The sequence below is a fragment of the Megascapheus bottae genome, chromosome 17 (genome assembly GCF_031878675.1).
Source record: "Megascapheus bottae isolate mThoBot1 chromosome 17, mThoBot2.hap1, whole genome shotgun sequence".
In the NCBI taxonomy this organism is placed as follows: Eukaryota; Metazoa; Chordata; class Mammalia; order Rodentia; family Geomyidae; genus Megascapheus; species Megascapheus bottae.
The window spans coordinates 30,636,712-30,663,050 of NC_143525.1; the positions used below are offsets into that span (position 1 = coordinate 30,636,712).

Here is a 26,339-nt window from a genome sequence, read left to right on the forward strand (position 1 = left end):
ATTTTTAATATATATTTTTATTGTAATTAATAAAAGGGTTACATGATATTTGCCATATAGAAGGTGCATTAATTCACATACATTGATACCCTTTCACATGTCTTGGTACCCTTTACCCTCCCCCCCACTGCCCCCCTCCATCCTGCTTTCTAAGGCTGTGGAGACCTGTGATATTCAAAAAGTTCAAGACAAATATGAACTCATAAAGTAATTAGAAGTAAACTGGGAGGTGGATTACACCTTATAATCCTAGCTACTCAGGAGGCTGAGATCACAAGATCTCGGTTCAAAGCCAGCCTGGGCACTAAATACGATGAGACTCTGATCTCCAATTAAACAATAGAAAATGGGAAGTAGGGCCATGGCTCCAGGGGCAGAGCTATAGCCTTGAGCTGAAGAGCTCAGGGACAGTGCCCAGGCACAGAGTCTAAGCCCCACAACTGACCCTCGCCCAAAACAGTTAGAAGGACAATGTCTGCAACATCAAAGGATCCTGGGGACCCTGGGGAACGCGTGCATTCATGAAAGAGCTGGGCTCTGCAGCCACACTTGTAATCCTAGCTACTTAGGAGACTGAGATCTGAAGGTCTCAGTTCAAAGCCAATCCAGGCAGACAAATCTGTGAGACTCTTAGCACCAAATTAACCAGCACAGACCAACAAAAGAAACCAGTACAAAAGCCGGAAGTGGAACTGTGGCTTAGTGGTCAGCCTTGAGTGGGAGAAAGTGAGAATATGAGGCCCAGTACCAGCACACAAACATACAGAAGAGCTGCCCCATCTACTAACTTAGATGTTCAGAGTAGTCCTGATGGTTGCCTCACCGCATAGCAAGGCAGGGGGCAAGGTGAGCTGTGAAGTGAGACTCGAGGCTACCCTCCATGAAAGGAGGGCCACCAGAGAGCAGAAGACAGACTGCCCACCTCACACTGCTCCCTGTCCTGTCCTCTCCCACCAGAAATCGCAATAAAGCAGCATGGACGGAATCTATTTCCTACATCGTGTGTGCTAAAACATAAAGCTGTAACTTCAGAACGCCTTACAGCTCCCAGAACAGCCTCACTTCCTCCCTTGCCTTTTAACTCTCTTTTCTCTCTTGGTCTACTTAGTAAACTTCTTGTCATCCTATAAAGCCTACCTAAAAGTTCCCCTTTTCCCAGTGCCTCACTTCAATATCCCCCCAAGAGGGCCGATCACATTTTGGTATGCTGAATGGGATTATGAAGCACAGGCTTAGAAGAATGTAACTGAACTCTGCTGTGACCTAAGGCCAAGACTAAAAGACAGGGCTGCTGATCCCTCCCATATGTGCCCGTCACCTGCAGTGCTTGCACTTCACTCCAAACATCATGCTTTTCTGGCACACATGGCACACCTGCGACAGCCAGGACTTGGTTGAGAACCTGCAGGATTGGACACATGCATGAAGATCAGGACCTGGCTGCTGACAGAACTATTTAGTTCCAATCCAGAGTCCTGAGAGCTGAGTCCCAGGGGCCCATGCTCCTCACTCCCCTGGAGACTCAGATTTCCCAGCTACAAGCAACCCAATCACCAGTGTACATCACTGCCAAGGCCAGTCCTCAGAATTTACCCCCCCCCCAATATCTCCTGAGCATCCCATGGGGCAAAGGTGCCCTTGCAGCATGTGTATGGCAGTATGACCAGAATAACCTATGTGGTCTATCACCTGGTGACCTGATGGAGCACAGTCCATCCCCAGAAAAGCTGGGAGAATAAAGAAACTCCTTCCATGCACATATAAATGACCTCTAAATCACATTGCCAAGTGACCAAAATGAGCTATGATATCAGGCACAGGAAGGAAATCTATGGTGACATGGTGATCAGAACTGCAGAGCAGTGACAGAGTCAGACAATGAACTTGCTGGGTGCTGCAATGTTTTTGTATTTTCATCTGGATATGCAGACACATTGACTGATATAAATAATATATATTATGTATAAACTATATAAATAATATATTACAAATATATATAAATCCCAATGCATATTTTGTCCTATATAAATTACAAAGTATAGCATATACAGTGTATGGGTGAAATTATGTACAGATCTGCTTGTCTAAAATATCCCTTGAAGGACACCTCGGAAACCTGGCAGCAAGACAAGACCAAAGAGCAGGAATGGGAGCTTTCCTCTTCACCCCTTCAAACTTCCTGACTTGAATATATGAATGCACTGTCAATCTAAAATAAATAATAATAACAACAATAATAATAACAACAATAGAGGATGGGGTCTAGAAGAAAAGATGGGTTTTAACTGAGTAGCATTGTCCAGAAAAATAAAGCCCCCAGCCAGTCTTCAGGGCAGGGAGAACTAAGAGTAGATAGCTTTCATTTGGGGGGTGGAGGGGAGGAGATACTGTTTGTTTTCTTTTGTTCTTAAAGAACAGTATCACATGTTTAACATGATGAATATGAATCACGCCACAAACTTTAGCTCAGTTGTCATTAAGACCATCCTCCAGGAATTAGGCAAGTCTAGGAGTTTTGGAAGTCGGCTCAGAGAATGTAGGAGATGGACTAATCTAGCTCTCCTCTGCATAAGTGTACAGCAGATTCTCCTCCACAAGTCATGGGTACCAGATCTCAGACCTACCAAAGCTCCAGGCAGAGATCCCTGAGAAGCCCCTGGACTCAAGTTGTCTCACTGGCAGTGTGACCTCAACATGTGCCTCAACCTTTGAAAGTCCTGCTGGGCTAGATGCCACAACACAACAGGGAATCCTGGCTTACCTGTGTGTCACTGAGAGTCCAATGTCCCTTCGTACCATCTGTGGGGATCCATGTTGGAGATCTGTGGGGGCAGAGGCCAGGTTGGACAAAGTGAGGAAACTGTACCTCAGACAGGGTGTGCCTGTGACCTTCTAGTTCAGGGATTACAAGGCTATCATGGAATGGGACAATACGTTTCACAGTACAAAGACAAACCAATGTGTATGAAGCATGGTGGGCCAGCAAGAGCAGTGGAGTGGGGGCCACCTCATGGTTGGCTGTACCACGTTTATGAAGACTCCTGCTTTGGTGAACAGCAGGTTTGAGAGGCAGAAAATGCCCAGACAAGAGAAATTCCTGCACCCCCTTTCTTGTGGACATGCAGCTTCCAGACTTCAATTCTGTTTACTCCTAAGTGGGTGGAGACCTGATGGTAGTGAAGGGCACAGGGCTAACTACACAGCTCCATTTGAGCTCTTCCAGCCACTGCACACTGAAGACATTCCTCTACGAGCCACCTTGCCTAGTCCTGAAGGAAGGGCTAGCCCCATTTGGCATACAGGAACCTGAGCCTTTGGAGATGTCTCCGGCACCTTCTTGCTTTGCTGAGAAGGGCCACAGGCCTTTGCCTCCCTGGAGGGCTTCCTAGGGGCTTAATAACAGACTTGGGATGGTTGTGCAGGGATGAGCAGCTGGACACGGTCCCCCTGAAGCCTAGTCATTCATCACCTGCAGTTCTCTGGCACATCTGTGACAAGGCAGACACTCCCTAACCGCCTCCTGGGGAGGGGGGGCACTCTGGTTAGAAGCCAAGGTCACTAAAACATTTTCTTAGTGGCGTGAGAGAGCCACCAGCTAAAGAGACCGTGCTTTGCCAAGGACCCCTCTCCTTCCTTTCTTTGTTCATCAAAGGGCTGTCCCTGAGTTCTTTTGCTCATGGCCAGTGCCCTACCACTTTAAGTCATAGCTTCACTTCCAGTTTTCTGGTGGTTAACTGGAGATAAGCTTATCAGGGACTTTTCTGTCTGGGCTGACTTTGAAAGCAATCCTCAGATCTTAGTCTCCTGAGTAGCTGGGATTACAGGTATGAGCTGCCAGTACCCAAGTCAAGGGCCCCTCTTTTGCACCCCCCACCTGAGTACTGGTAGAAGCTTCCTCTAGGACCATGGTTGCAAGACCTGTCCTCCTCCCAAGACTCTACCCACAGTCTCTTTACTCTGCTCAGAAGTGAGGCTTAGACCTCACTTCGAGAAATGGAGGCATCTCTGGCTTCCATTGAGATGCCAGTGCCAGCAGTCTCCCACTGTTCTTAGTCCTGAGAAGCCCCACGGAGTGATAGGAGAGCCTCTTTCCAGCCCCCAAAGTTCAGGGGTGGAAAAGGGGCTCCCTCCTCTCTATCCAGAGGGATATGCATTTTCTGATTTAAAGTTATCATCAGAACTGTGTCATTATGAGGAGACAAGAGGTCTGAAGACCTCCACCAGGGCTCTGAGGGCCCCAAGCAGACAAGCATCCACCATGCAGGTAAAGACAGGGCCCGTCTGGCCTTTACTTCTCAGAGAGGAGATGGGGATGAGGCCATCTGGTGCTTTAAGAACGCTGTCAGAACTATTTCCTGCAGTGGTTACTAGTGCCTCTGCTTCTTGACAACAGTAAGGCCATGTGAACTAAGAGGGGCCCAGAGAAATCCACTTCCGATGGGGACCACAACACATGTGACTTCCAGTAGCAGAGCAGGCGAAAACAAATCATTCTTACCAAACCTGGAAGAGACAAAAGGAGAGAGAGGGATTATGTCACTATGTTGGCTCAGCCTGTTCCTAGACCATTATCCTGAGGATGGAGAAGGCTAGGAGCTGGGACAAGGGACAGAAGCCTGATTTGAGACTGGCTGAGTGACTGTGCGAACCCTAAAAGTGCCTGCGGGAACGTCTAAACAAGAACCTGTAATGGGCGCGCTAACATAAGAGCTTACTTAAACCTTCCCAGCATAGCAGAGTTCACTTCACTTCACAGCTAAGAAAATGGAGATTCATAGAGTCTTCCTAGGTCATGTGACCCATAAGTGGGAGAGCCCTGCCCAGGGATTAGGCAGAGACCTGAAGAGCTTATGGCTGGTCTAAGAGGGAAAGGAGAATAGTTGTGCAGATCTCAAAGGTGAACCCCAGAAGGACCTAGTAAGGACACCTCCTTTGGCGCTGCCACGGTTTCCAGAAATAAAGGAGCTTTGAGTCACCTATTAGTGCGAGTTCTGTGTGAGGGTGGAGTGGGCAGACTCCACAGGATCTAAGGTCAGTCTGCACAGGAGCAAGTAAGTCCAGCCAACAAGACTACAGGGCCTGTGGAACCCTCTAGTCAAAGACTCCTGCCAGGGAGGGAAGCCAGACATGCCAGTCCTCTGGGGTGCAAGAAGATAAAAGGCTCTCTGAGGAAGCAGCTTCTTTTCTGTCCTCATCACACAGAGGACAGACAAACCTTTGCTGCTTAGGATATTGGGAGCTGTTTGTCATTGCAGCTTAACCCAGCTGACCCTGACTGACATGTACCAAAAGGGACTTAGTGGGATTCAGTCTGAATTGTTCATTTGTGTGGAGCCTGGACTGATAGTTGGAAGCACCTTTTGCTTTTTATCACATATACTTCTATTCGGTTTGATTTTCTTTCTTTTTATTTTGCAGAGCTGAGGATCAAACTCAGAGCCTTGCACTTACTAGGCAAGTGATCTTCCACGGAGCCCCACTTTTATTTATTTTTTTCCGTACCTTAATTAAGAGCAGAAAGTTGCTGTGCAAACTCACCGCATTGGGGAGACCTCATCGATGCGGTTCCCGAGCTGGGACTCGTGGGACTTGCTGCGGGTGAGCGTGGGGAAGCCGGGCAGCAGCTGGAAGACCTTGCGGCTGGGGGGTGGGGGCGTCCGAGGTGGCTTCAGCTTGGCATGCCGTCGCAGCTGGGGTGTGGTGGGGGGCGTGATGAAGCTGTGCAGGGCCCGGGGCGTCAGCCGGCCACTAGCGTGCAGGGGGATACAGGTGTCCGAGAAGCCCTCACTGAGGCCCGGGGCTGGAGAGTCAGAAGCGGGCAGAGCAGAGACGGAGACAGAGCGGGGGCCCTGGATACTGTTGCCCACTCTTCCCATTTGGGCACTCCCTGGGGGCCAGGGCAGGCTGGCAGGGGACAGGGTGTCCACAGAAGGCCCTGAACCACTTCCGTGCCGAGCATCCAACGAGCTCCATCCTGATTCCTCCTTGTGTTCCCCTCCTGTGGGCCAAGTGGGGGAGACAGGACTAGGACAGGAACTCTCAGAGGCCCCAACTTTTCAGAGCGGTCAGCATGGTTGGTGGTGACCACATTTCTCAGCGTATGGCTCTGCCTCCTGATTTCACCTGGCCTGTCCAGGACTTGCACAGCCCCCCTACATTGTCCATGGTACCCAGGTGACATGAGGCCATCAGGACAGTGAGCACCTCCACTGTGGAGGGCAAAACGGGGCCTAGAGAAGCCCCAAAGAAGGCCCCAAGGTGGACTACCTCAAAAAGGGAAGAGGTGTGGTAACAGATCCTTAGGTTAAGAAAGAGAAACTAGAGTAAGACAAGGAAGGAAAGACTACTTTCTTGAAAATTCAAATACCCAGGCCTGGTGATTCTTGTCTATAATCAGAACAGTAAGGGAGGGGATTGGTAGGAAGGTAAGGAAGGAGGACTGACAGCTCAAGGACAGCCTGACTGGACTATACAGTGAGACCCTGTCTCAAAGAAACAAAGATGAATGGAGTGGGGTATGGCTTAAGTCTGGTCCAGACTTGGGTGAAAAAGCAGAGGGGTAGCACCTAGGCTCTGGGTTCAAGTCCCAGTACTGGCACAATAACTAGATAAGTACAAACAGCAACAACAACAACAACAAAATGAAATCCACAGCTACTCCTTTCTGAAGGAGTGACATGCATCTGACTTCAGCATAACTCTTTGTCGCAGACTGTTGAGAGATGGAGGCTTTGAGGGGTTTGAATCCATGGCCTCGCTGGTCCATTTATTAAGGCTTCTGCAGGTTATAAAGGTAGGAGACACAGGCCCCATGCTTCAGAGTCCAGTGATGGACACATAACATGGCCTGCTGTGAGCTTGGACAGAAAGGAGACTCTGCAGGGGAGGTGGAACCACTACCAGCAAAAGAGTGCTGGCACCTTCCAAGGACAATAGAGTCCAGCATTCCTGGAAAGGTCAGGACCAATGGGGGAGAAGCAAATGAAGAGGTGGGTCAGGCCAGCTGGGTCAGCCCAGAAAGGGCCTCAGGTATCTTGCTAGCTGGCAGTTGGAAAGATGGGAGATGCTGGAGGGTAGAGGATGGGCAGAAGACTTCAGGGGCTGTGAGAAGGAGGAACCACCTCTCTCCTCTCACCCTCCCTCATTGGTGGGTAGCAGGGACAGGAAGGGAGACTGACTCAAGACAAGATAGTCTCCACACGTGAGCACTTATGCTAGTTGCCCTGTCTCACCCACATGCTCCTTATCTCTCCATTGTCCAAGTGAGGCCCCTGGGATTTGGAGATGCCACAAACCCTGCCCCAGAAGGGGCAATGAACTCCTCGACCTTACTGTGCTTCTCTTCCACTGATGTTAATATAGTAGAACAGTTTGGGAGGTAATGAGCTCCATGCCATCAGAGGTGGCCAAGCCTAGCTGACAAGGCTATGCACAGGGGTAGTCAGCCTTCACAATCCATCAATGTTTCTTTTTGCATTCCAGCCATGTTCTCAAGTCAGCTGGATAGCTGAGACTGTCCTTGTATCCCCAAGCTGCCACAACTGACCTTCAGCTTATATGCTAGCCTATGGGAGACACTGGATGCACAATTGTTCTTTAGGGAGAGGAACAAGTTCTATGTACCTGGGGGCAAGTCTGCCTCCAAAAAGAAATGAGTCCTGAACTTCCCAAAGTACATGTATCTTTGCTTAGGGTCAGCTGAGTGATGGTAAATGGGACTTAAGTTACAGGCAGTATCAGGGGCTGCTTGCACAGACTGACCAGTAGAAGAGTTCATGAACTGATTAGTGATATCTGCTTCCAATGCAGGACTAAGAGTATTCATAGGAATCATTCTTTATGCACCTGCACAGATAGCTATCTTTCTTACCACCAGAGGCCATAAGGAAAATAAATTCAATATTTTCCATCTCTCCTCAGGCCTGATACTTGTTCTTTTTTAGAACAAGTGAGCATGTCACCTTAACTCACTGCACTGCCATAACAACTACATGACAGAGTGGCTGCTATTGGTCCCACTGTACAGATGAAAAACCTGAGGCCCTGCGTCCTAACTGGTCAGTCATACAGAGGTTAGATCCACAGCCCATCTGCCACAAGGTTGCTCTTACCATGATCTGTTGGGAGGCAAAAAAGATGATCTGATGGCATGACCCTATAGAGGGAACAATGGTATTCCAGTCCCTAGCAGGTACTACTGAAATCCAGCCACAATTAAGCAGAACCAAGGCCTTCACTGTGCACTGGGATGGGGCCAGGTCTCTTCAGGTTCCCCTTAGGCTACACTCAGGCTGAGACTAAATGAAATAGAAGGAGCTGGAAAAGGTCCCTTTCCCAGGACACCTGGGCACAGTATAAACGTCTGGTTTCTTTGAAACGAGAAGAAACTGGCTGTGCCCTATGCTAGGTGTGGGACTTCAGACACCTCACTCAACACTGCTATTGCTCAGGCACTTTGAGCTACACGTCATTTCTTCCAAGGCTTTAGCCACAAGGTGTGCCAAATGTGTGGCACACAGCCATGCTTAATGAGTTAGTGATTTCCCTGTCTTGGCACCTGGGATGAAAAGACAGTAGCCTTTGTGACTTCGGTAGATTACCACTACTTGGTCAGCTGGCTCCTCTACAATTCTTTAACACTTAGTTATAAGAGGTTGGGGGTTGTAGATGTCAGCTTGGAAGATAAGTCCTTCAACTTTTCTCCATATGGAAACGACTCAACCAATATCAGAATATGAGTCTGATGGTGATCCTGGCTCTACAACCAACTGCTGTGTCCCTGACCACACCCCATTGCGCTCTCTGTGCTCACATCTCCCCTGTAAGATGTGAGATCAAGACCGCCAATCACATCTCTACCATATTTATCTCCAGCTCTTGCCAAGAGGTCTGGAGTGAAACAGAGTAGAATTTTCTACACTGAGCTTCATGTGCAGATGGCTTTGTATGATGAAAAATTAAAATCTAATCCTCCCTGTGGGGGAAGAAATTGAGCAGAATGTAAGCCTTGTTGCCTTCTTTAAGCCTCAGGCAGCCAGAGAAAACACAGGGAACTCAGATAATTTAAAAGGGGCCTAATTCCATTCATTAGGCTCATTTTAATGTTATATCTTGAGTGGTAGAAGGAGTGGTAAGCCCAGCATTTGGAGCTATTTCCATGGAAAGATTTCCAGAGCCTGTGAATAATTCCCAAGGAGCCATCATGATGCCAGAAGTACAGTCTGCCTGGGATGGAAGCATGCTCACTCAGCTGAAAAGCTGCATAATTTTCCTAATCACACTTGGCTCAAGCTAAGCCCACACCAGCATGTGCCTTGTGAGCACAGAACCCAGCCTGCTAGTGGGATGGGGGCCAGTGCAGGAGGTGATTGGGCTGGAATGGGTGGGGGGACTGGAATGCAGGAAGCTGGTGGAGGGCCCAGAGCCACCACACATGCCTTCCTGTTGCAGGAAAATCAGAAAGGGCCTGCTGGGGATTCTTCACAATGGCTACAGCTTCCCATCAGACTAACCAGGCCAATGCACATCAGAGCCATGAGGATTCTGGGAGATCTTTCTTGGCCAGGGCCAAAACACACTTTCTGAGCCACATTAACCTTTACCAGCTGCCCCCAGATACCAAGAACCAGATTTGTCCCCCTGCCCATCCCCCAGGACATTGGTCAGGCCTGGGAAGACAGGTGAGGTTGAGGTCTGGCTCAGGGAAAGGTCCTACATACCCAGGCCTGTCACCTTCCGTAGGCAAGTGAGGGCTTGCTGCAGGCGGCTGCATTCCTCTGCACTGGCTCCCCAGCGCCGCAGTGTCTCCTTCGCCTTAGCTTCATCCATCTCCAGCAGAACGTCCAATGTGAAATTTCGGGGGATCTCCTGAGGGGAACAGAGAGAAGACAAGAAGCAGGGTGAGCTGCCAGCAGGTCCCGGCACCCACTCGGCCTCGGCCTGGCTGACCAGCCTCTCCGTGCTGAGTGGCAGGGTCAGCTGCAGGCTGGGCTGGCCTCCGACCAGAAGCCACCACTTGTCTGAGGACACAGGACATTCACATCCCAACCCCCAGTGCTCCCGGAGAAAGCAGCTGAAGTAGAGAGACCATCTTCATTCAGGATGGGAGGTGGAAGAAAACACCAGAGAGGTATGAACGGGACATATGGCCTCTCTAGTTTCTTTTTATTTCTTGGTAGAAAAAGTTAGGAGTCATGGAAGCTTTTTGGAATGCCAAGTACTTCAAAGCTAGGTTCTTATAACTTCGTAGATTTCAAATAAAATTGGCTTAACAAAGATATATATATACACACACACACACACACACACACACACACACACACACACACACACATATATATATATGAGAGAGACACAGAGAGAGAGAGACAGAGAGAGAGACAGAGAGAGAGAGACAGAGACACAGAGAGAGACAGAGACACAGAGAGAGAGAGAGAGAGAGAGAGAGAGAGAGAGAGAGAGAGAGAGAGAGAGAGAGAGAGAGAGAGAGATTCCTGACCAAGCCCAAGAGATACTCTCTGACTCCTGTTTAAATGTTGTCAGGACACATCATTGGGCCCATATGACACCTAAAGAGAGGCTCAGAGAGGTTCTTTCCCAGAAGAGATCATTCAGATAGAAAGGATAGAGGAGCTAGCAGAATCTTAAGGTGACCCTGTAATTGTTGTCCCTGGTGTCTTTCCTGATTACATTATATGACAAAAGGGAAATAGGCCACATGGCGAAAAGTATTCATCAGAAGCCTTCCAAATCCAAGAGTTTCCTCTGATTGGTAGTGGGAAATCAGGGATTCTAAACATACCTGCAAGAAAATAAGACCTCAGACATAGAGTCATGTTAAAGCTTAAAGAATGACACTTTTCCTCCCCTGAAATAGGGTATGCTTTGGCAAGCTTGGCAATTTGACCTAAAGGATATGAAGAGGCTTCAACACAAGTTCAGAATCCAAGTCCCCCACACCTGGTCTGGCTTCTACTCGACAGCAGGGAGAGACTGGCTCTGTAATGTTTAGCCGCATGAAGAACTGCTTGCTGCTGACATGGCCCTTTCACATGTCTTGGTCCCCATTTCCCCCCACCCACCCCTCATCTTGTTTTCCCTCGTTCCCTATCCAATTTCAAATAACCAAATACAAATATATCCGATATATCAGAGAACCTGAGTCTTTTATCTCCATTTAACCTCTAGAAAATGGGAAGTGGGGCTTGGCTCAAGGGTAGGGCAGTAGCCTTGAGCTGAAGAGCTCAGGTGCCCAGGCCAAGTTCAAACCCCAGGACCACCCCTCTCCCCCCAAAAAGGAATATTAAGAAGATGACAGTGAGTAAAAGATAATAAATATAGTCTATGCCACAGCCTGGCACCCTTCTTCATGAAGGACAGGGGAACCATGACAGCAGGACTAAACTGGGATTATTCCAGCAAACTAGGTGCTCATAATACTAGATACAGATGGCACAGAGCAAGGTCTAGTTTAAAATATCAACTCTCCTGAAGATAATTAAAGCCCTGACAGAAATAAGACTTTCTTGCCCAGGCTGGCTTCAAACCACAATCCTCGGATCCCAGTTCCAGGGCTAGGATTACAGGTATGAACCATCAGCATCTGTCCCTCAGTCACCTTTATTGCTTGCTAGTCCCCAGTATCCTCCTCCCCTTCCAAATCTCCCTTTGTCTTACCTACTTTTGACTCCTCCACACTTACAGGGTGAAAATTCTGAGTCTAGCCAGCACAGCATGGAAGACAGGCCAGTCATGACTGGCCCAGGCCCTCCACCAAAGAGCCATGTCTTTCCCTCTTGCAAGAGTGATGTCTGTCATCAGCAGACATTAGCCTGTCAGTCCAGGCGGGCCATGAATTAAGCCCCAGAAAGTGAGCTCAGAGCTAGAGACCTGAGAACCAGGCTCTCTGCCTATGAACAAGGGTGCATTGTTTCGGAGTCCACATGAGCACAACTGGAGACCAAGTGAGACCTCCCAGGAGATCCTGGAGATAGATAGCTCCTGTAGTTTTCCAGAAACGCTGAAAACAACTGCCCATGGTAGCAAAAGGCCCCAAAGATATGGGAGCCCAACTGATTGGATGCCCAGGGCCCAAGCCGAGGCCATTGCCATAGCTACCAGGTTCTGAGGGCATCAAAGAAGCCGATGGAAACCCAAGAGGTCATGAAGAAACCCTCTGCCTGCCAATGTCTGAGACAGACTTCAAAGGGGCCTTTGAAACAATTGAGTCCAATGCTCATCTTACAGAGGTAAAAAAAAAATAATGCCCAGAGAAGGGAGAGGACCAGACTGAATCCCCCAAAATAGCACCAGGGCGAGAGCCCATGTTCTCTACATCCTTGCCAAGATACTGCATGCCCCAAGACGACCAACAGCTTTCCCACCAGGCTTGCCTACCCAAAGTTAAAGGGCCATTCCTTCAAGGTGCTCTGTGTTAGGCCATGAAGGGAGCTAAGGGAAATTCCCTTGACATCTGCCCTGGGAATCATCTACACAAGCAGCTGCCCAGGAGCATGGATGGTAAGACACATTCTTGCTTTGTGGGCTCAGGGCCTATGCAATCCAAAGCAATCAACTCTCCTGTGACAGAGCCTGCCAAGTCCCTAACATGCCAGTGGCTTTGAAGATGGTGGGCAGGCACGCACGTGCGCGCGCGCGTCACACACACACACACACACACGCATAGCTGTGAATAATACTGCCATATAGTGAGTGACCTGGGCACCCAGCTTCAGCTCTATGGAAATTCAGGTTCAGAGAGATTAAGGCGCTCACCTTAAGATGTGGCAAGTTAAGTTACAGGCCTGGATGGACCCTGCGGCGAGCTCCAAAGCTGGCACTCAAGTCTATTTGGTGTGGACTCTGGTTGACCAGAAGACTGGGAGGAAGGGCTAGCTCAGTGCACCCAGCTGTGACCTCCAAGCTTGGGGGCTTCCTGTAAATGTGGCAGGCCCAAGATTAAAGTGTATGTCCTCTTTTAACTAGAAAAAGCCCCAGTCATCCACCAGAGGTACGGGAGCTGCTCCCCAGCCACTATGTCATAAGGGATCAATCATCTACTCTAACATGCGGATTCCTTCATGCTTTAGAGTCAGTTAGCAAAGTGGGAGGGTTGGGGTGTGCTCATTCAGGGGACACTGAGCAAGTCCTCTGAGCCCAGACCCCTGAGGATGCCTACCTCCTCCAGCAGGGGTTGGCACAGGCCTTGGGTTTCTCTTGGCAAGATGGGTGGTGGGGACCCTGTGCCCCTCGAAGCCTTGGCTGTCGCCCAGCTCCACAGGCAATGCATGATGCCACCCGAGCACAAGGTTCCGACAGCCCCAGCCCCCAGTGCAGACTCCCAGGGAAGAGTGAGGCAGGGAGAGGGGTTTCTGTTTTCATGGTTGTAGTGAACAGTCACTACAGCCAAAAATAGTCTGCCTGGAAGCTGGAGAGTCAGCACATAGCTCCCAGAGCAGGTGCTGGTGAGAAGTGCCCAGGCCCTGCGGCAGGGGGTGGGGATATAGGATGCCAGGCCTCAGATGAAAAGTCTGCCTTGCTTACTGCCTTACTCCAAAAGCCAGGATCTGTGTCAACACTGTCATCTCCCAGCTCCTAATGAGTCATGTGGGGAAACCTCGCCCCTCCACATAAACTCTACCTGAAGCCTGTCACACATTTGGGGTCTGGTGCTTTGAAAATTCACAGAAGAGCCCTGAGAAGTGTAGCAAGCCATGAATGGCACAGGACAGTCAGCTGCAAAAAAGAGCATGTACAGCTGTCAATCTGCTCCCAGGGTCTCCCCAAAACTGTGACCCTTCCTTATCTATGAGAGAGACCAATGACAGCAGTTAGGTGCTGGCTGTCAGTGCCTGGCACAGGGATTTATTTCATTTTCCTTTCCAAGCTTTACTATAGCTTTGAGTTTTCCTACAATGAACATTTTAACTCAATTTAGAAAAGGCTACTTTAAAACAACCATCATTTAGAATAAATAAAAATAAGGAAAGATCTCAAGCATTACAGAGAGATTGTCTAACGTGGACCTATCCCTAAGAAGTGTGAGAGAGAATCAGTATGAGAGAAAAGGGAGGTAGGCAGGGAAGAAAAGGACAATGTGTCCTAGCTTTATGTAGACTTTCAGGATCCAAATTCTGGCTCCACCACTCATGACCTCAGGTAAGTGATATAGACTTAATGTCTATGTCTCTATGGTATACTGGGATAACAGCATTTTCTGCTCATAAGGTTACTGGGAGAACTGATTGAGACATTCAGGTATGGCTCAAAAATCCATCCTAACAACACTGGAAGTACTAAATTCACAAGAACCATATATCTGCAATCCCCGCTACTCAGAGGCAAAATCAGGAGGACTGTAAAAAAGGGAAGGAAAAAAGGGAAGTAAATAAAGGAAAAGAAAAAAGAAAAGAAATGCATAACAAAGAAGGCTGCCTGGCTGATATGGTGGCCTATACAAGTAAACACAGCTACACAGGAGGTGTATCCTTTGATCATGGTCTGAAGCCAGCCGAGGCAAAAAGTATGGCACTAGGTGGAAAAAACAAGCATAAAGAGAGCTGGGAGTGTGGCTCAAGTAGCACAGTACCACTAGCAAGTAGGAGGCCTTGAGTTCAAACCTCAGTACTGAAGAAAAGCTGCCAAGGAAAAAATATGGCATGTTAAAGTGTTTTTTCCCCTGAACAGTAAAATTATGATATGAAACATCAATAAATATAAAAATATCTTTATTTTTCACATTTTGAAGACATTAAAAAAATCCTAAAAACAAAAAACAACCAAATCTCTTGAGTTTTATTTTCTTTGTTCTATATTTTGTAAAATACATATTTATTGTTTTTTCATGAGAAACACTATTAAAAACAAAAACTCAGCTGGGTGCCAGTGGCTAATGCCTGTAATCCTAGCTACTCAGGAAGCAAAGATCTGAGGAATGGGGTTCGAATACAGCCTGGGCAGAAGTGTCTGTGAGACTCTTTATTTCCAATAAACTACTCAGAAAAAGCCTGAAATGGCAGGCAGTATGATCAAGTGGTAGTGTGCTAGCCTTGAACACAAAGGGCCTTGGGGGTCCAGGCCCAGAGTTCAAGCCCTGGGGCCAGAAAAATAAATTAAAAAAAAAAAAAAAAGTAAGAAAGAAAACCCACAACTCAGCTCATCTATTGTTTCCTAGAAAGATGATCTCTGCAACCTACCATCTTTGAGCCACAGGCCATGGCCCTGCCCCAGACCAAAGTTCCACTTACTAATGGGAAATGAAGGCATGGCAGCTACGTGAGGCCTCCAAGTGACCTTTCCCACACGAAAGGGTAGGAACAAAACCTATTCTATGTGCAGCTATCCTTAGCCCTTCAGGATCCTCCTTGACAGAGGCTACCTCCTGGTCTAGTGACTGGTTATAGCCCAATCATTGACCAAAGATAAGCCAATCAGAGCCTTCCCAGAGATTCTTCAGCTATAGTTCTAGGGAGCAGTTATTTATGGAGAGACACAAATACAGTGGGAGGAAGCAAGAATGAGCTGCCTGTGCCTTCATGCATGTCATATGGAACAGCCTTTCTAAGAGGCACAGCATCATTTGAGCCCCTGTATACACGCTTCTCCAGACTTAAGTGACCTAAACTGATAAATGACTCTACCTATTGGTACTAGAACTTGCTACATTAATTTTACTTAGTTCTTATTTTAATCTATCTGTCTATCATCCATCCATGCCATAAACAGATAGCTACTGAATACCAAGTATGGGCCAAGCACTTTACTCAGCACTGAGGATATGAACAGAATATAGTCATTTTATTTAGGGAGCTTACATTCAAGTAAAAATCATAGAATGAAAAATAAGTTCAAGTTCATGTCTAGAATCCTAGCTACTTAAGAGGTAGAAATTTAAAGGATCTCCATTCAAGGCCAGCTCAAGCAAAAAAAAAAAAAAGTTAGCAAGATCCCATCTCATCCACTTAAAAGCTGGGACTGTTGTATATACCTGGAAAGAATAAATGGAAAGAGTAAATAGAAGGATCACAGTCCAAGCTGGCCTACATAAAAAGATGGATAGCCTAAATGAAAAAATAGCTTAAAAAAAAAAAAAAAGAGAGCTGGAAGTATGGATCAAGTTGCAGAACACCTGCCTAGCAAGCAAGGCCCCGAGTTCAAATCAAATTCCAGTTGATACAGTGGGGAAAAAAAAAACAAAACTTAAAAATTAAAATATGGAAGTCTCTCCCACCTACAAGCAGGCCTTAGGCCTGAGGGCACACAAATCTCTAGCAGAGGAAGTGAAATACCTAAAGGCCCTGAGCTAAGACAGGAAGCAGTCCAACTTGTTCTAAGGCCAATGGCAGACTGAGGAGAAGCAGGAACCACGTGGAAGTAGTTGGAAGCTGAACTCTCATTGCTCTGATACTAATGGTGAGGGGTCTGGATTAAGTGGAGGGCCTCATGAAGGATTTAGCTTAGAAGAGAGAGATTTCTGAATTTGGGAGTTTAAGCAAAGTTACTCTCTACACATGAAGAAGGAAACACAGGAGGAAGGCAAAAGGGGATTCAGAAAGTGACATGGGGTGGCTGTGGTGATGAGGGAGACACAGATGCATTTGGAAAGAGAACCAGTAGGATTTGCAAGTCAATTGAATGTGGGGGTTGAGGAAGCAGAAGGGACCAGAAATGACTCCTAAATTTCCAGCTAGAGCAGCAGATGGATGAGAAAACAGGCAGAGAAAAGTTCAAAGATTTGTCCCAGGTCATACTGCTGGCAAATAGCAAGTTAGTATTCTGTCTACCTGGGTCTACCTCTAGATGACACTCCTTTTGTTTTTTTTATTTTTATTTTTTAAAGTGTTAAGAAGTGAACCTAGATGGCTTGAGCATGTTAGGCAAATGTTCTACAACTGTACAGCCATAATCCGTGTGTGCGTGCGTGTGTGTGTGTACAATGTCTACCTATATAGCCCAGGCTGGCCTTGAACTTTCAATTCTCCTGAGTGCAGAGATTATAGGAATGTGCTACCACAGCTGGCTGGGTTGTGGTCACACTCTTGGCCAATCTTGATTTCCCATCCTGCTCCCTACCCAAAAGCACACTTCTGGGAGCAGGGACTATTGAAATTTAACTGTTTCTATTTTTAAGATGGAAATATAACTAATATATTCTGCGTGTGTGTGTGTGTGTGTGTGTGTGTGTGTGTGTGTGTGTGTGTGCGCGCCTGTCCTGTGGCATGAACTCAGAACCTGAGCACTGTCTTTGGGCTTTCCTCAAAGTTAGTGTTCTACCACTTGAACCACAAACACCACTTCCAGCTTTTCTATGTATATGGTACCAAGGAATTGAACCTGGGTCTTTGTGTATGCTAGGCAAGCACTCTACCACTAGGCCAAACTCCCAGCCCCACTAATATATTCTTTTTAAATAATTAAAACACTACAATGTTGCCCCAATATTTTCCAATGCAACCTGGCTTGTCAACTCTGCTCTAGAGCAACCTTCCCTTTGAGGTGATCCCAGGAGAAGGAAGCAAATAAATGTTGGCAGTTGGGAAGCTAGTAGCCCCAGAGAACACACCATACCCGAGTTATCTCACTGTAGGGCTATGGGTGCACACTGCTGCTCATTCAGCCACAAGAAGCTGACTATCAAACACCTCCACAAAACAATACCTTGTCTTTACTGTCCCCCCAAAGATCCTTGCCATGCCATCTCTATTGATCCAGATGATGGTTCCTGGAACCAAGGTTCCAGGAACTAACAAGATGATATCTGCATTCAAGCATTTAGCAAGTGGACCTAGCATAGTCAGGCACTGGGTATGAATGAAGAGTGATGAATGAAGCAGTCAGTTCCCTGCTTCTAATCTATTACCTTGCCATGTACTCCAGAAATCCAGACAGAGGAGTCCCAAAATGCCAGTGGTGCAGGGCTACACAAAACACTTGTGCCCATGACTTTTCGGCCTGCAAAAGACCAGCAGCACAAGCTGGGACAACTGCTAGGACAAGCTCGTCCCACCAGTTTTAAGTCTTCAGGCAGATTAATTTGCTCATCAGCCCCCGTAATAATTACTCTGGGTACCTGGCACAAGGTCAGTGGTCAATGGTAAGAAGAAGAGAAGAGGGATGAAAAGGAGGAAGGAAGAAATGGAAAAAGGCAAGCCAAGCAATGTTGGTTCATTCCTATAATACTAGTTACTAGGGAAGCAGAGATCTGAGGATCACAGTTCAAAGTCAACCCAGGCAAGAAAAATCTGTGAAACTCTCATCTCCAATTAACTACCAGAAAACTAGAAATGGCATTGTGGCTTAAAGTGGTAGAGTACTAACCTTGAGAAAGAGTTCAGGGATAGTACCTAAGCCCTGAGTTCAAGCCCTACAACTAACAACAAACAAAAAGGAAAGAAAGTTAATCCAGTTACATTACTCATATACTAGACCCCCAAGTGAGCTGTTTAGATAAGGCATACTATGATAAAACTATGTGTGTAGTAGGTGCTGGGGGCACCTGGCTTCACATTATATGACCTAAGTATGAATTTTGACTGTGCTTATAATGCTGACAATTCACTCAACTTCTCTGAGTTTCACTGTTGAGTATAAAACAGGGACCATGAGACTCTTCTCTCCCCACACCCACATAAGGATTAAATAGTATGTCATATATAAAATGCTAGCCATGTCATATCCCACTTTGTTCCATGTTCCAGCTTCAGATCTAGGCTGGGTAAAAGGTATATATATGCCAGCTCATTTCCCAGGCTCTGGTTTCCCCATCTTAAGTGAGGAGGGAGAGACTAAACTGGTCTTGAATCTAGCACCCAGTCAATCAGTCATACTTTCTCTGATCCCAGGCAGTCCAGGCAGCTGCAGATGACATGTACTGGGCTCATAGAGCTGCCAGATCCCTCCTGGAGATTATGAGGTTGTGAGTTAGCAAATGCTAGCCAGTGAGCAAGGCCATAAGTGGCCAGGGCCTCTGGCTCTGAGAGGAAGGAATACCGGGAGAGCAACAGGAAGTGTTGGGAAGGAAAGGCTCAGAAGGAGGTATAGATTCATATGCCTGAGAGCCAAATACTAGCATTCTTACCTGGGTTAGATTTTTTCTTTCCCTTCCTCCTTCCTTCCTCCCCCACCCCTTTCTTTTATTTTCTGCCAGACTTGAACTCAAGGCCTGGGTGTTATCCCTGAGCTTCTATGGTTCAAGGCCAGTACTCAACCACTTGAGTCACAGTGCCACTTCCAAGTTTTTCTTAGAGATAGTAGTCTCACAGACTTTTCTGCCAGGCTGGTTTTAAACTGCAATCCTCAGAGCTCAGCAGCCTGTGTAGCTAAGGATTACAGGCATGAGCCACCAGTGTCTGGTTTAAATATTTTATTTTTTATTGTCGGGGTAATGAAGAGGGACTATAGTTACATTGGCCAGATAGTAGGTGCATTACTTCTCTCACATTGATACCCCTTCTCATGGTTTGAATCTTATAGCTCTTCTAACCCTAGGCCAAAAGTGGGGTGGCTACTTCCTGACAATCAGAAGCCTAGAAAGTGGTAGCTTTTCTCATCTCAGTCACTTAGAAAACAGAAGAGAGGGGGCCGGGAGTTTGGGCTAATTGTAGAGTGCTTGCCTACCATGCATGAAGACCCAGGTTCAATTCCTTGGTACCACATACATAGAAAAAAAAAAGTGGTACTGTGGCTCAAGTGGTAGAGCTCTAGCCTTGAGAAAAGTCCAATGACAGTGCTCAGGCCCTGAGTTCAAGCCCCACAACTGGCAAAAAAAAGAAAAGAGAGAGAAGACAGAAACCTGGCTGTCAGGCCCATAACACAAAGCCTCCTTACCAGATCTACAGGCATCTTCAGTGCAGCAGCTAAACAAAGCAAGCCAGAGTGAGGCCAAGGAGCTGTGTGTACTCCAGGTTTTGCAGCAGCTGGCTCAGCCTGCTAGAAATGATCCCAGCCAGCACTCACCATTTCCTTTAACAACTTCCAACAGGGAAATGACTGAATAGGGGGAGGGGGGTGATTCCTGGCCAGCAGGCTTTGAAATCACTTCCCAAGCAGAAGATGAAGCTGGGATGTAGACAACCTACTGAACACGATGAGGCTGGAAACTACCTTCACGCCTGAGGTAGGAAGTAGCACAGCCTTCCCATGACAGTGACCCTCTCCATCCCCATGCCTTGCCCAACTCCATGGCCAACTCTGCCTTCTCACCAAGAGGCATTTTATTCCCTTAAAACAACTCCCAGCCAGGCACTGGTAGCTCATACCTGTAATCCTAACTACACAGGAGGCTAAGATCTGAGGATCAAGGATCAAAGTCAGCCTAAGCAAAAAACTCTGCTAAGACTCTTCTCTCCAATTAACCAGCAAAAAGGTAGTAGAGGTGTGGCTCAAGTGATAAAAGAGTGCCAGCCTTGAGGGAAAGAGCTCAAATAACAGGAAAAAAAAACTCCAATATTTCTCTCTTACACATATTTCAACTATCCTCCAGAAAAACCCATCCCTGCACTCTATGCATGGAGTTCCCCTGAACCAAGCTATCTGACAGCTAGCCTCCTCCCGGACTCCTTCAGTGTTCCAGAGAGGGCAGTGCCAACTTTCTAAGGTCTCAGCAGATATTTCCTTAGTCTGAGTGTTCTTCCCTGTCCACTCAGCCTCAGGGCTGCCATCCCTGGCATTACTTTTCTCAGGGTGACCCACTGATCCGAAGGCTGGCTTCGGTCATAGCACCTAGTACCATTTTTCAATCTGCATCTCACCTCAGCCTGGGACTCCCAGGCCAAGATGTATGTCTGGGATTAAGCTCTTAGCACAAGACACCCAATGGTATTGCTCAGTACAGTGACAACATCTTCATAATTTACAACTCATTACAATACAATATGATGTAAACTTCAAGTCCTTGTCAGTTCAAGTGTTATCACATTAAAAAAAGAGCAGTGAGGAGTTCCACCACTGCATAATCCTATTCTATGCATGGGCAGCTGCTCCGTGCATTAGAGCACTACTACATTCCAGATGTGGCCATGTGCCCGCTTCCAGCTATTGATCTCAGAGGCCTATGACCCCAAGGTGACCATTGGAGCAGCCTAACAACCAAACAGCAGCAACCTTCCCAAACAAGACTCCTGAACGGAGAGGGGTGCTAGTCAGGAGGGGTGCTGGAAGAACTCTTTTGAGCCGTGGCTCTTCCACGACTTCCTACTTTTCCACTCAGCTTTCCTTGAGCAGCCATCTCCCCTGAAAAACTGACTCATGACTCATGGGAACAAAGACAAGGCTAAAAATGTGGCTCTCTGGGGCTATGATTTCTGTACTGGTCTCTCTTGCAGAATTTAGACTGAGAGCCAGATCTAAAAGTAACTTGTGTTGCCACTCATTTAGGACCAAATGCCTGATCCTAAGGACACTTGCCCTATTATGATGAAATATGCTCTTTCCGTGTTTTTTACTTCATTCATTCATTCTTTATTTCACACTGTGAGGATTTAAATACAGGGCCTTGAGGATGCCTTGAGGCATGTTCTACCACTAAACTACACCCTAGCCCTTGGTTTTTTTAGACAGTCTCTCAGTATGTCGTCCAAACTGGCTTCTCACTTCCAATCCAACGCCATCTGCCTCCCAAGTGCTGAGACTACAGATGTGTGTTGTCATGTCCAAGTAGACTTTTTTTTTTGGTGGGGACGCCAGTCTTGGGGTTTAAACTCAGGGCCTGGCACTGTCACTAAGCTACTCTTTGTGCTCAAGGCTAGCACTCTATCCCTTGAGCCACAGTGCCATTTCCAGCCTTTTCTGAGTAGTTTATTGGAGGTAAGAGTCTTACGGACTTTTCCTCCTGAGCTGGCTTCCGATTGGGATCCTCAGAGCTCAGCCTCCTGTGTAGTTGGGATTACAAGAGTAAGTCACAATCACCCAGCTCCAACTAGATTTTTTAATTTATTTATTTGTATACCTATCTCATCTGTGTCGTATCAAGCCTAATATTCAATGAGGAATTTGTGGCAAATAAGTCAGAGTTGCTAGGAGAGCTGATTTTACAGTGGGAAACTGATGGAAAGAAAGTACACAAGTACATAAGCAGTATAGGAGTATATTAGATAATTCTATTAGTGTTGATAACAAAATATACCACAATGCACTGCCAGAGACTAGAGGGTTATCTTTAGATCCCATCAGCTGCAAAGACTATCCAGGAGAGTAGTCCAGGGAGCCTCCAGTAGAAGGTGTGCAGATGAGTCACAGAGCACTCCAGGGAATGCAAAGGTCAGAGGACATGTGAGCTTGAAAGGCAGCCAGGTGAGGTCAAGGAGAAAGAGACCAAAGGCTAAGGCTTATGAGGCATCTCCTGAGTCATTCAAGCTGGGAAATGGGGTAAAGGAGTAAATGACAAGGGGCTGCTGCTCTACTCCTGGGAGTGGGAGTAGAGAGAAGTGGGCAAGTCTACAATCTGTCTTAGGTGAGGATCAGGAGAGCAATCAGGTCCAGCCCTTGTTTCAGGCCTTGAGCAATCAGATGGTGAAAATACAACTCCGAACTGGGAAGGGCAGAATGGCCATTCGTGTACAAAAGGAAACGAACAAAAGCCCTGTGAGCTGCCTCACAATATTCATGTGTGTTGATCACAGATAGCCAGAGCTGCTGCTATCTCACACACTCCATTCCCACAGAGTTCTGCATCCCAACAAACATCCCAGTTCCCAACTACCACTTGGCTTTTGAGTTGTACCATCTCTGCCTCCCTGATCCTTAGATCCAAGCTAGCTGCTCACTGACCAACCACCTAGTGTAGCTTAACCACACAGAGCACCTGACTCCCTATCTGTTACATCGCTGAGTCTGGCTGGGAGACCTCTGTCCTAGCTGCCACTACGAAACTCACCAGAGGTCATAACAACTCCTGCAGCTGGACTCCAAAGTACTGGCTTCTACCCTGGGAAAACCAGGCAGAACAGATAGACATGGATGCACTGAGTCTCCTATATCCTTCAGATGTCTGGAGAGAAGTCCCTCAGGGAGCAAGGCCATCTGCCAAAGACCTGATGTCTTAGGATAAGAAAGAAGGCACACAAGTTTAGAGTCCAACAGATCTGTCCCTTTCATAAGAGCTGCCGTCAGGCCACAGTGTCCCCAAAGTAGATGTGGGGGTGGAGACAGCTGCACCTATCCCTGAAATCTTTGGAGAAAGAAGACATGGTGGGACTCAACTAGAGGACTGGAGAAGCCATTCAATTCTTCAGTGCACAAGTCCTTGACTTTGCATCTGTGACCATCACATATTCGGTCCTCTTTCCTATATAACACAAAACTGTCAGGCAGGAAGGTGGGTGGGGAGATGGATGAATTGTAACTCATCATCCACATTATATGTGGGTATCTGTCCAACTGGTAAGCTCAAGGAATTAGTGTCTCACAAACAAGTTTCCTCCAACCTTTACTTCAACCCACACTTTCAGTCTGAGAGAGTCAGTGATCCTGTGCCGCAGAAGGTCACTGGCGCCTGGAGCAATTCCAAGGGCTTCTCACTGCTGAACACTCCTATGGGCTCATATTTGCCCCTCCCTCCATGATGAGAACCTTTGAAGTTGTTGTCACTTCCCATTCAGGAAAAACTTATGTCTACAAATAGCTTCATGAAAAATATTGACCAGAATTATAACTAATAGCCAACAGTGGGAACTAACTCCTGCCTGGGCATAATAAATGGTAAATGTGAAATGGTAAACATGAAATTGTGAAAAGACAGGAAAAATATGCTGGTTATTTAAATTGTTTTCAACCAGTGTTGCTAAAAGAACTGTACCACAAGCCACACACTTAATCTCTGAAAAGCCATATTTTTAAAAGAAGGAAAAAATTATATATGGGGGGGAGAGATACAATGGTAGACTTTGAACTCAAGGCCTTGAACTGTCTAGGTAAGTACTCTACAACTTAAGTCATAATCACAGTCTGAAAATTATTTTTAATAACACTTGGCCTAACATACTAAAAACCTGATAAAAGTTGTCCTGAGAATAATTTCCTTCTGTGTCAGGTCTTCCGGGCATAGCTCATCTCCTAATGTACTCTGAAATTACAACATAGCTCCATTGGACCAGCCAGGTCCTACATGCTCATCATGTAGTACATGAGGCAAGTGAACCCTCATGGATGGCACAGACCTTACTCACTAGAGATCTCACTATAGCTCCTGTGTTGGGGGAGGAACAAGAAGGAAATATCAAGATCTCAATGATCAAAGATTTGCACTGAGTGGAGGAACAGGTACATGATTTTTTTTTCTTCCTCTCTATTTTCTTAAGTGTTATTTATATACCCTGGATTTCTCTTACCTTTTACATAGTGGCAAGGACTAATCTTCTATGTTTCAGAATATGTAGGAGATTTTACAGACACTATGAATTACATCTACCTATGCTGATTTATTTATGTGTGCATGCACCATCATCCAGTGCCCCCCCCCAAACCTAACCTCATCTCCCCCCACCACCTGGTCTCCTTGGTTTACTGGGCTTGTTAATTGCTGGGTTGGCGTGAGTGGGTTAGATGGTCAGAAAAAGACAACATGCCAAAGCAGTCAGAAACACTTAGACTAAGACTAATTTCTAAATCCTAGTTGTGATTTTAAACAAATTTCCTAATCATTATGTATCTTGAATTTCCTCAAGCATAATGACAATCACTTCCTTAGTGGACTCTGAAATGAGATTACATTTTCAGTGTACAGCACAGAAACTGAAACACAGTCAAAGTTTCCAGGAAACTTTGTCATTATAAGGAGCAAATAAATGGCCCATGTCCTCAGACTGCACCATTTATAAAATAATAACACCAACCCCATTCGCCCTGTCCTCCCACCCCACTATCATGTTCCCTCTCCAGTCGAGTCTTAGCCATATGAAGCCAACTCTGAGGTTTGCTGAGTCTCCCACATACCTGCACCACCTCGGGCCTCACGTTGAAGGTATATAGCCAGTCGCTGAATCGTGGGTAGCTGTTGAGCTCCGCAGTCCTGTCACTGGGGGCTACACTCAGTTTGCATTGCCGCTGCTTACAGATGTATCGTACCAGCTTTGCCTGTGAGAAATCCAAGAGAGAAGTGGCTCAAACATGTGGCAGCCTGAACATATTCCAGGGCCCCCTTGCCACCATTCCCACAGCAGAAAGGCCACAAATGCCAAGGACAGGGCTAGGAAAAGGATGGACCAGAAGTGGTCATTGATAACGTGAGGGCTTGGGAGGCTAGGAGGATGCCCTAAACCCCCTACATCAGATGGCCTGGCTTGGAATCCACTAAGCTACTCTGGTTCTGTGGCCTTGGACAAGTTAATTAACTTTTCCCCAACTGCCAAGAAAGCCTCAGTTTCCTCCTTTACAAAATGAGGAAACACTCACTCCCTCTCAGAAAGGTTAAGAAGAGACAAACTCCTAGCTCATCAGCAGTACATAGCATCAGACATGGTGGCTGTGACCACTGCGTGGGAGTGGGACTAGTAGGAACCCTAGACTCCCATGCTCAAGTGGATTTTCAGAGGTCCATATCCTGACATCTAAGCCAATTCCAGACACACACGTGAGTCTTCCCAAGGGAAGCTGGTCCAGATATTCAGAAGACTCAAATAAGCTTACATTGGAACAAGGACAGCCTGACCTAGGACATGCTCAGACAAAGCATTGGGTTTTGACCAGGACTGAGGAAAATGCAAGTGGAAATAAGACATCCAAGCAGGACACAGCCAGGAACAGGTTAAAAAAAGGGGAGATCATTCCAAGCAGAAGCTGCTGAGCAAACTCCTACAGCAACTCCTGTCTCAAAGACAGCCCAGCCTACTGCTCCGCTAAGATGCAGGGCCCCAGAGGCCCTGAGCTTGCCTGAGATGGCAACAGGACTCCAGTGGCCCCTCACATGGTAACCTACAGAGTAACAAGGCAAGCAACAACCTCAGTGTCTGGAAACCCATCACTGAGAGACCCTCAGGTCCAGCTTCCCCTCAAGAGTTTTGTGCCTGATTAATTCATTCCTTTCCCTTCTATCTGTAAAGATTTCAAATATAGTTCTTTGCAGGGAACTATAAGTCAACAATGTTATAGACTTAAAATTAATAGTAATAGCAGTGTGTGTGTGTGTGTGTGTGTATGTGTGTGTGTGTGTGTGTGTGTGAGAGAGAGAGAGAGAGAGAGAGAGAGAGAGAGAGAGAGAGAGAGAGAGAGAGAGAGAGAGAGAGGGAGAGAGGGAGAGAGGGAGAGAGAGAGGGGGACACCTGCCAGAGCCTAAGTGCTCTTCTTGAGCCATTTTATTGTTGTTTTTCTTAAGACTCATGCTTTACCACTTGAGCCACAGTTCCAGG

At 46.9% G+C, this 26,339-nt stretch overlaps 1 protein-coding gene across 5 annotated transcripts in view; it reads right to left on the reverse strand.

Annotated features, from left to right (window-relative positions):
• Positions 1-26,339, reverse strand: part of Ksr1 (kinase suppressor of ras 1) — a 130,763-nt gene that overhangs the window by 22,064 nt on the left and 82,360 nt on the right. For 3 of the 5 annotated variants that reach the window (XM_090350634.1, XM_090350633.1, XM_090350635.1), the window contains exons 2-7: positions 24,928-25,068; positions 9,720-9,867; positions 5,539-5,998; positions 4,499-4,503; positions 2,762-2,822; positions 1,319-1,402 (exon numbers count right to left, since the gene is read on the reverse strand). In XM_090350634.1, the coding sequence (XP_090206760.1) occupies positions 1,319-1,402; positions 2,762-2,822; positions 4,499-4,503; positions 5,539-5,998; positions 9,720-9,867; positions 24,928-25,068 (899 nt within the window). Of the gene's footprint in view, positions 1-1,318; positions 1,403-2,761; positions 2,823-4,498; positions 4,504-5,538; positions 5,999-9,719; positions 9,868-24,927; positions 25,069-26,339 lie in introns of those variants that run through there. The other 2 variants (XM_090350632.1, XM_090350631.1) reach the window with 1 other exon arrangement.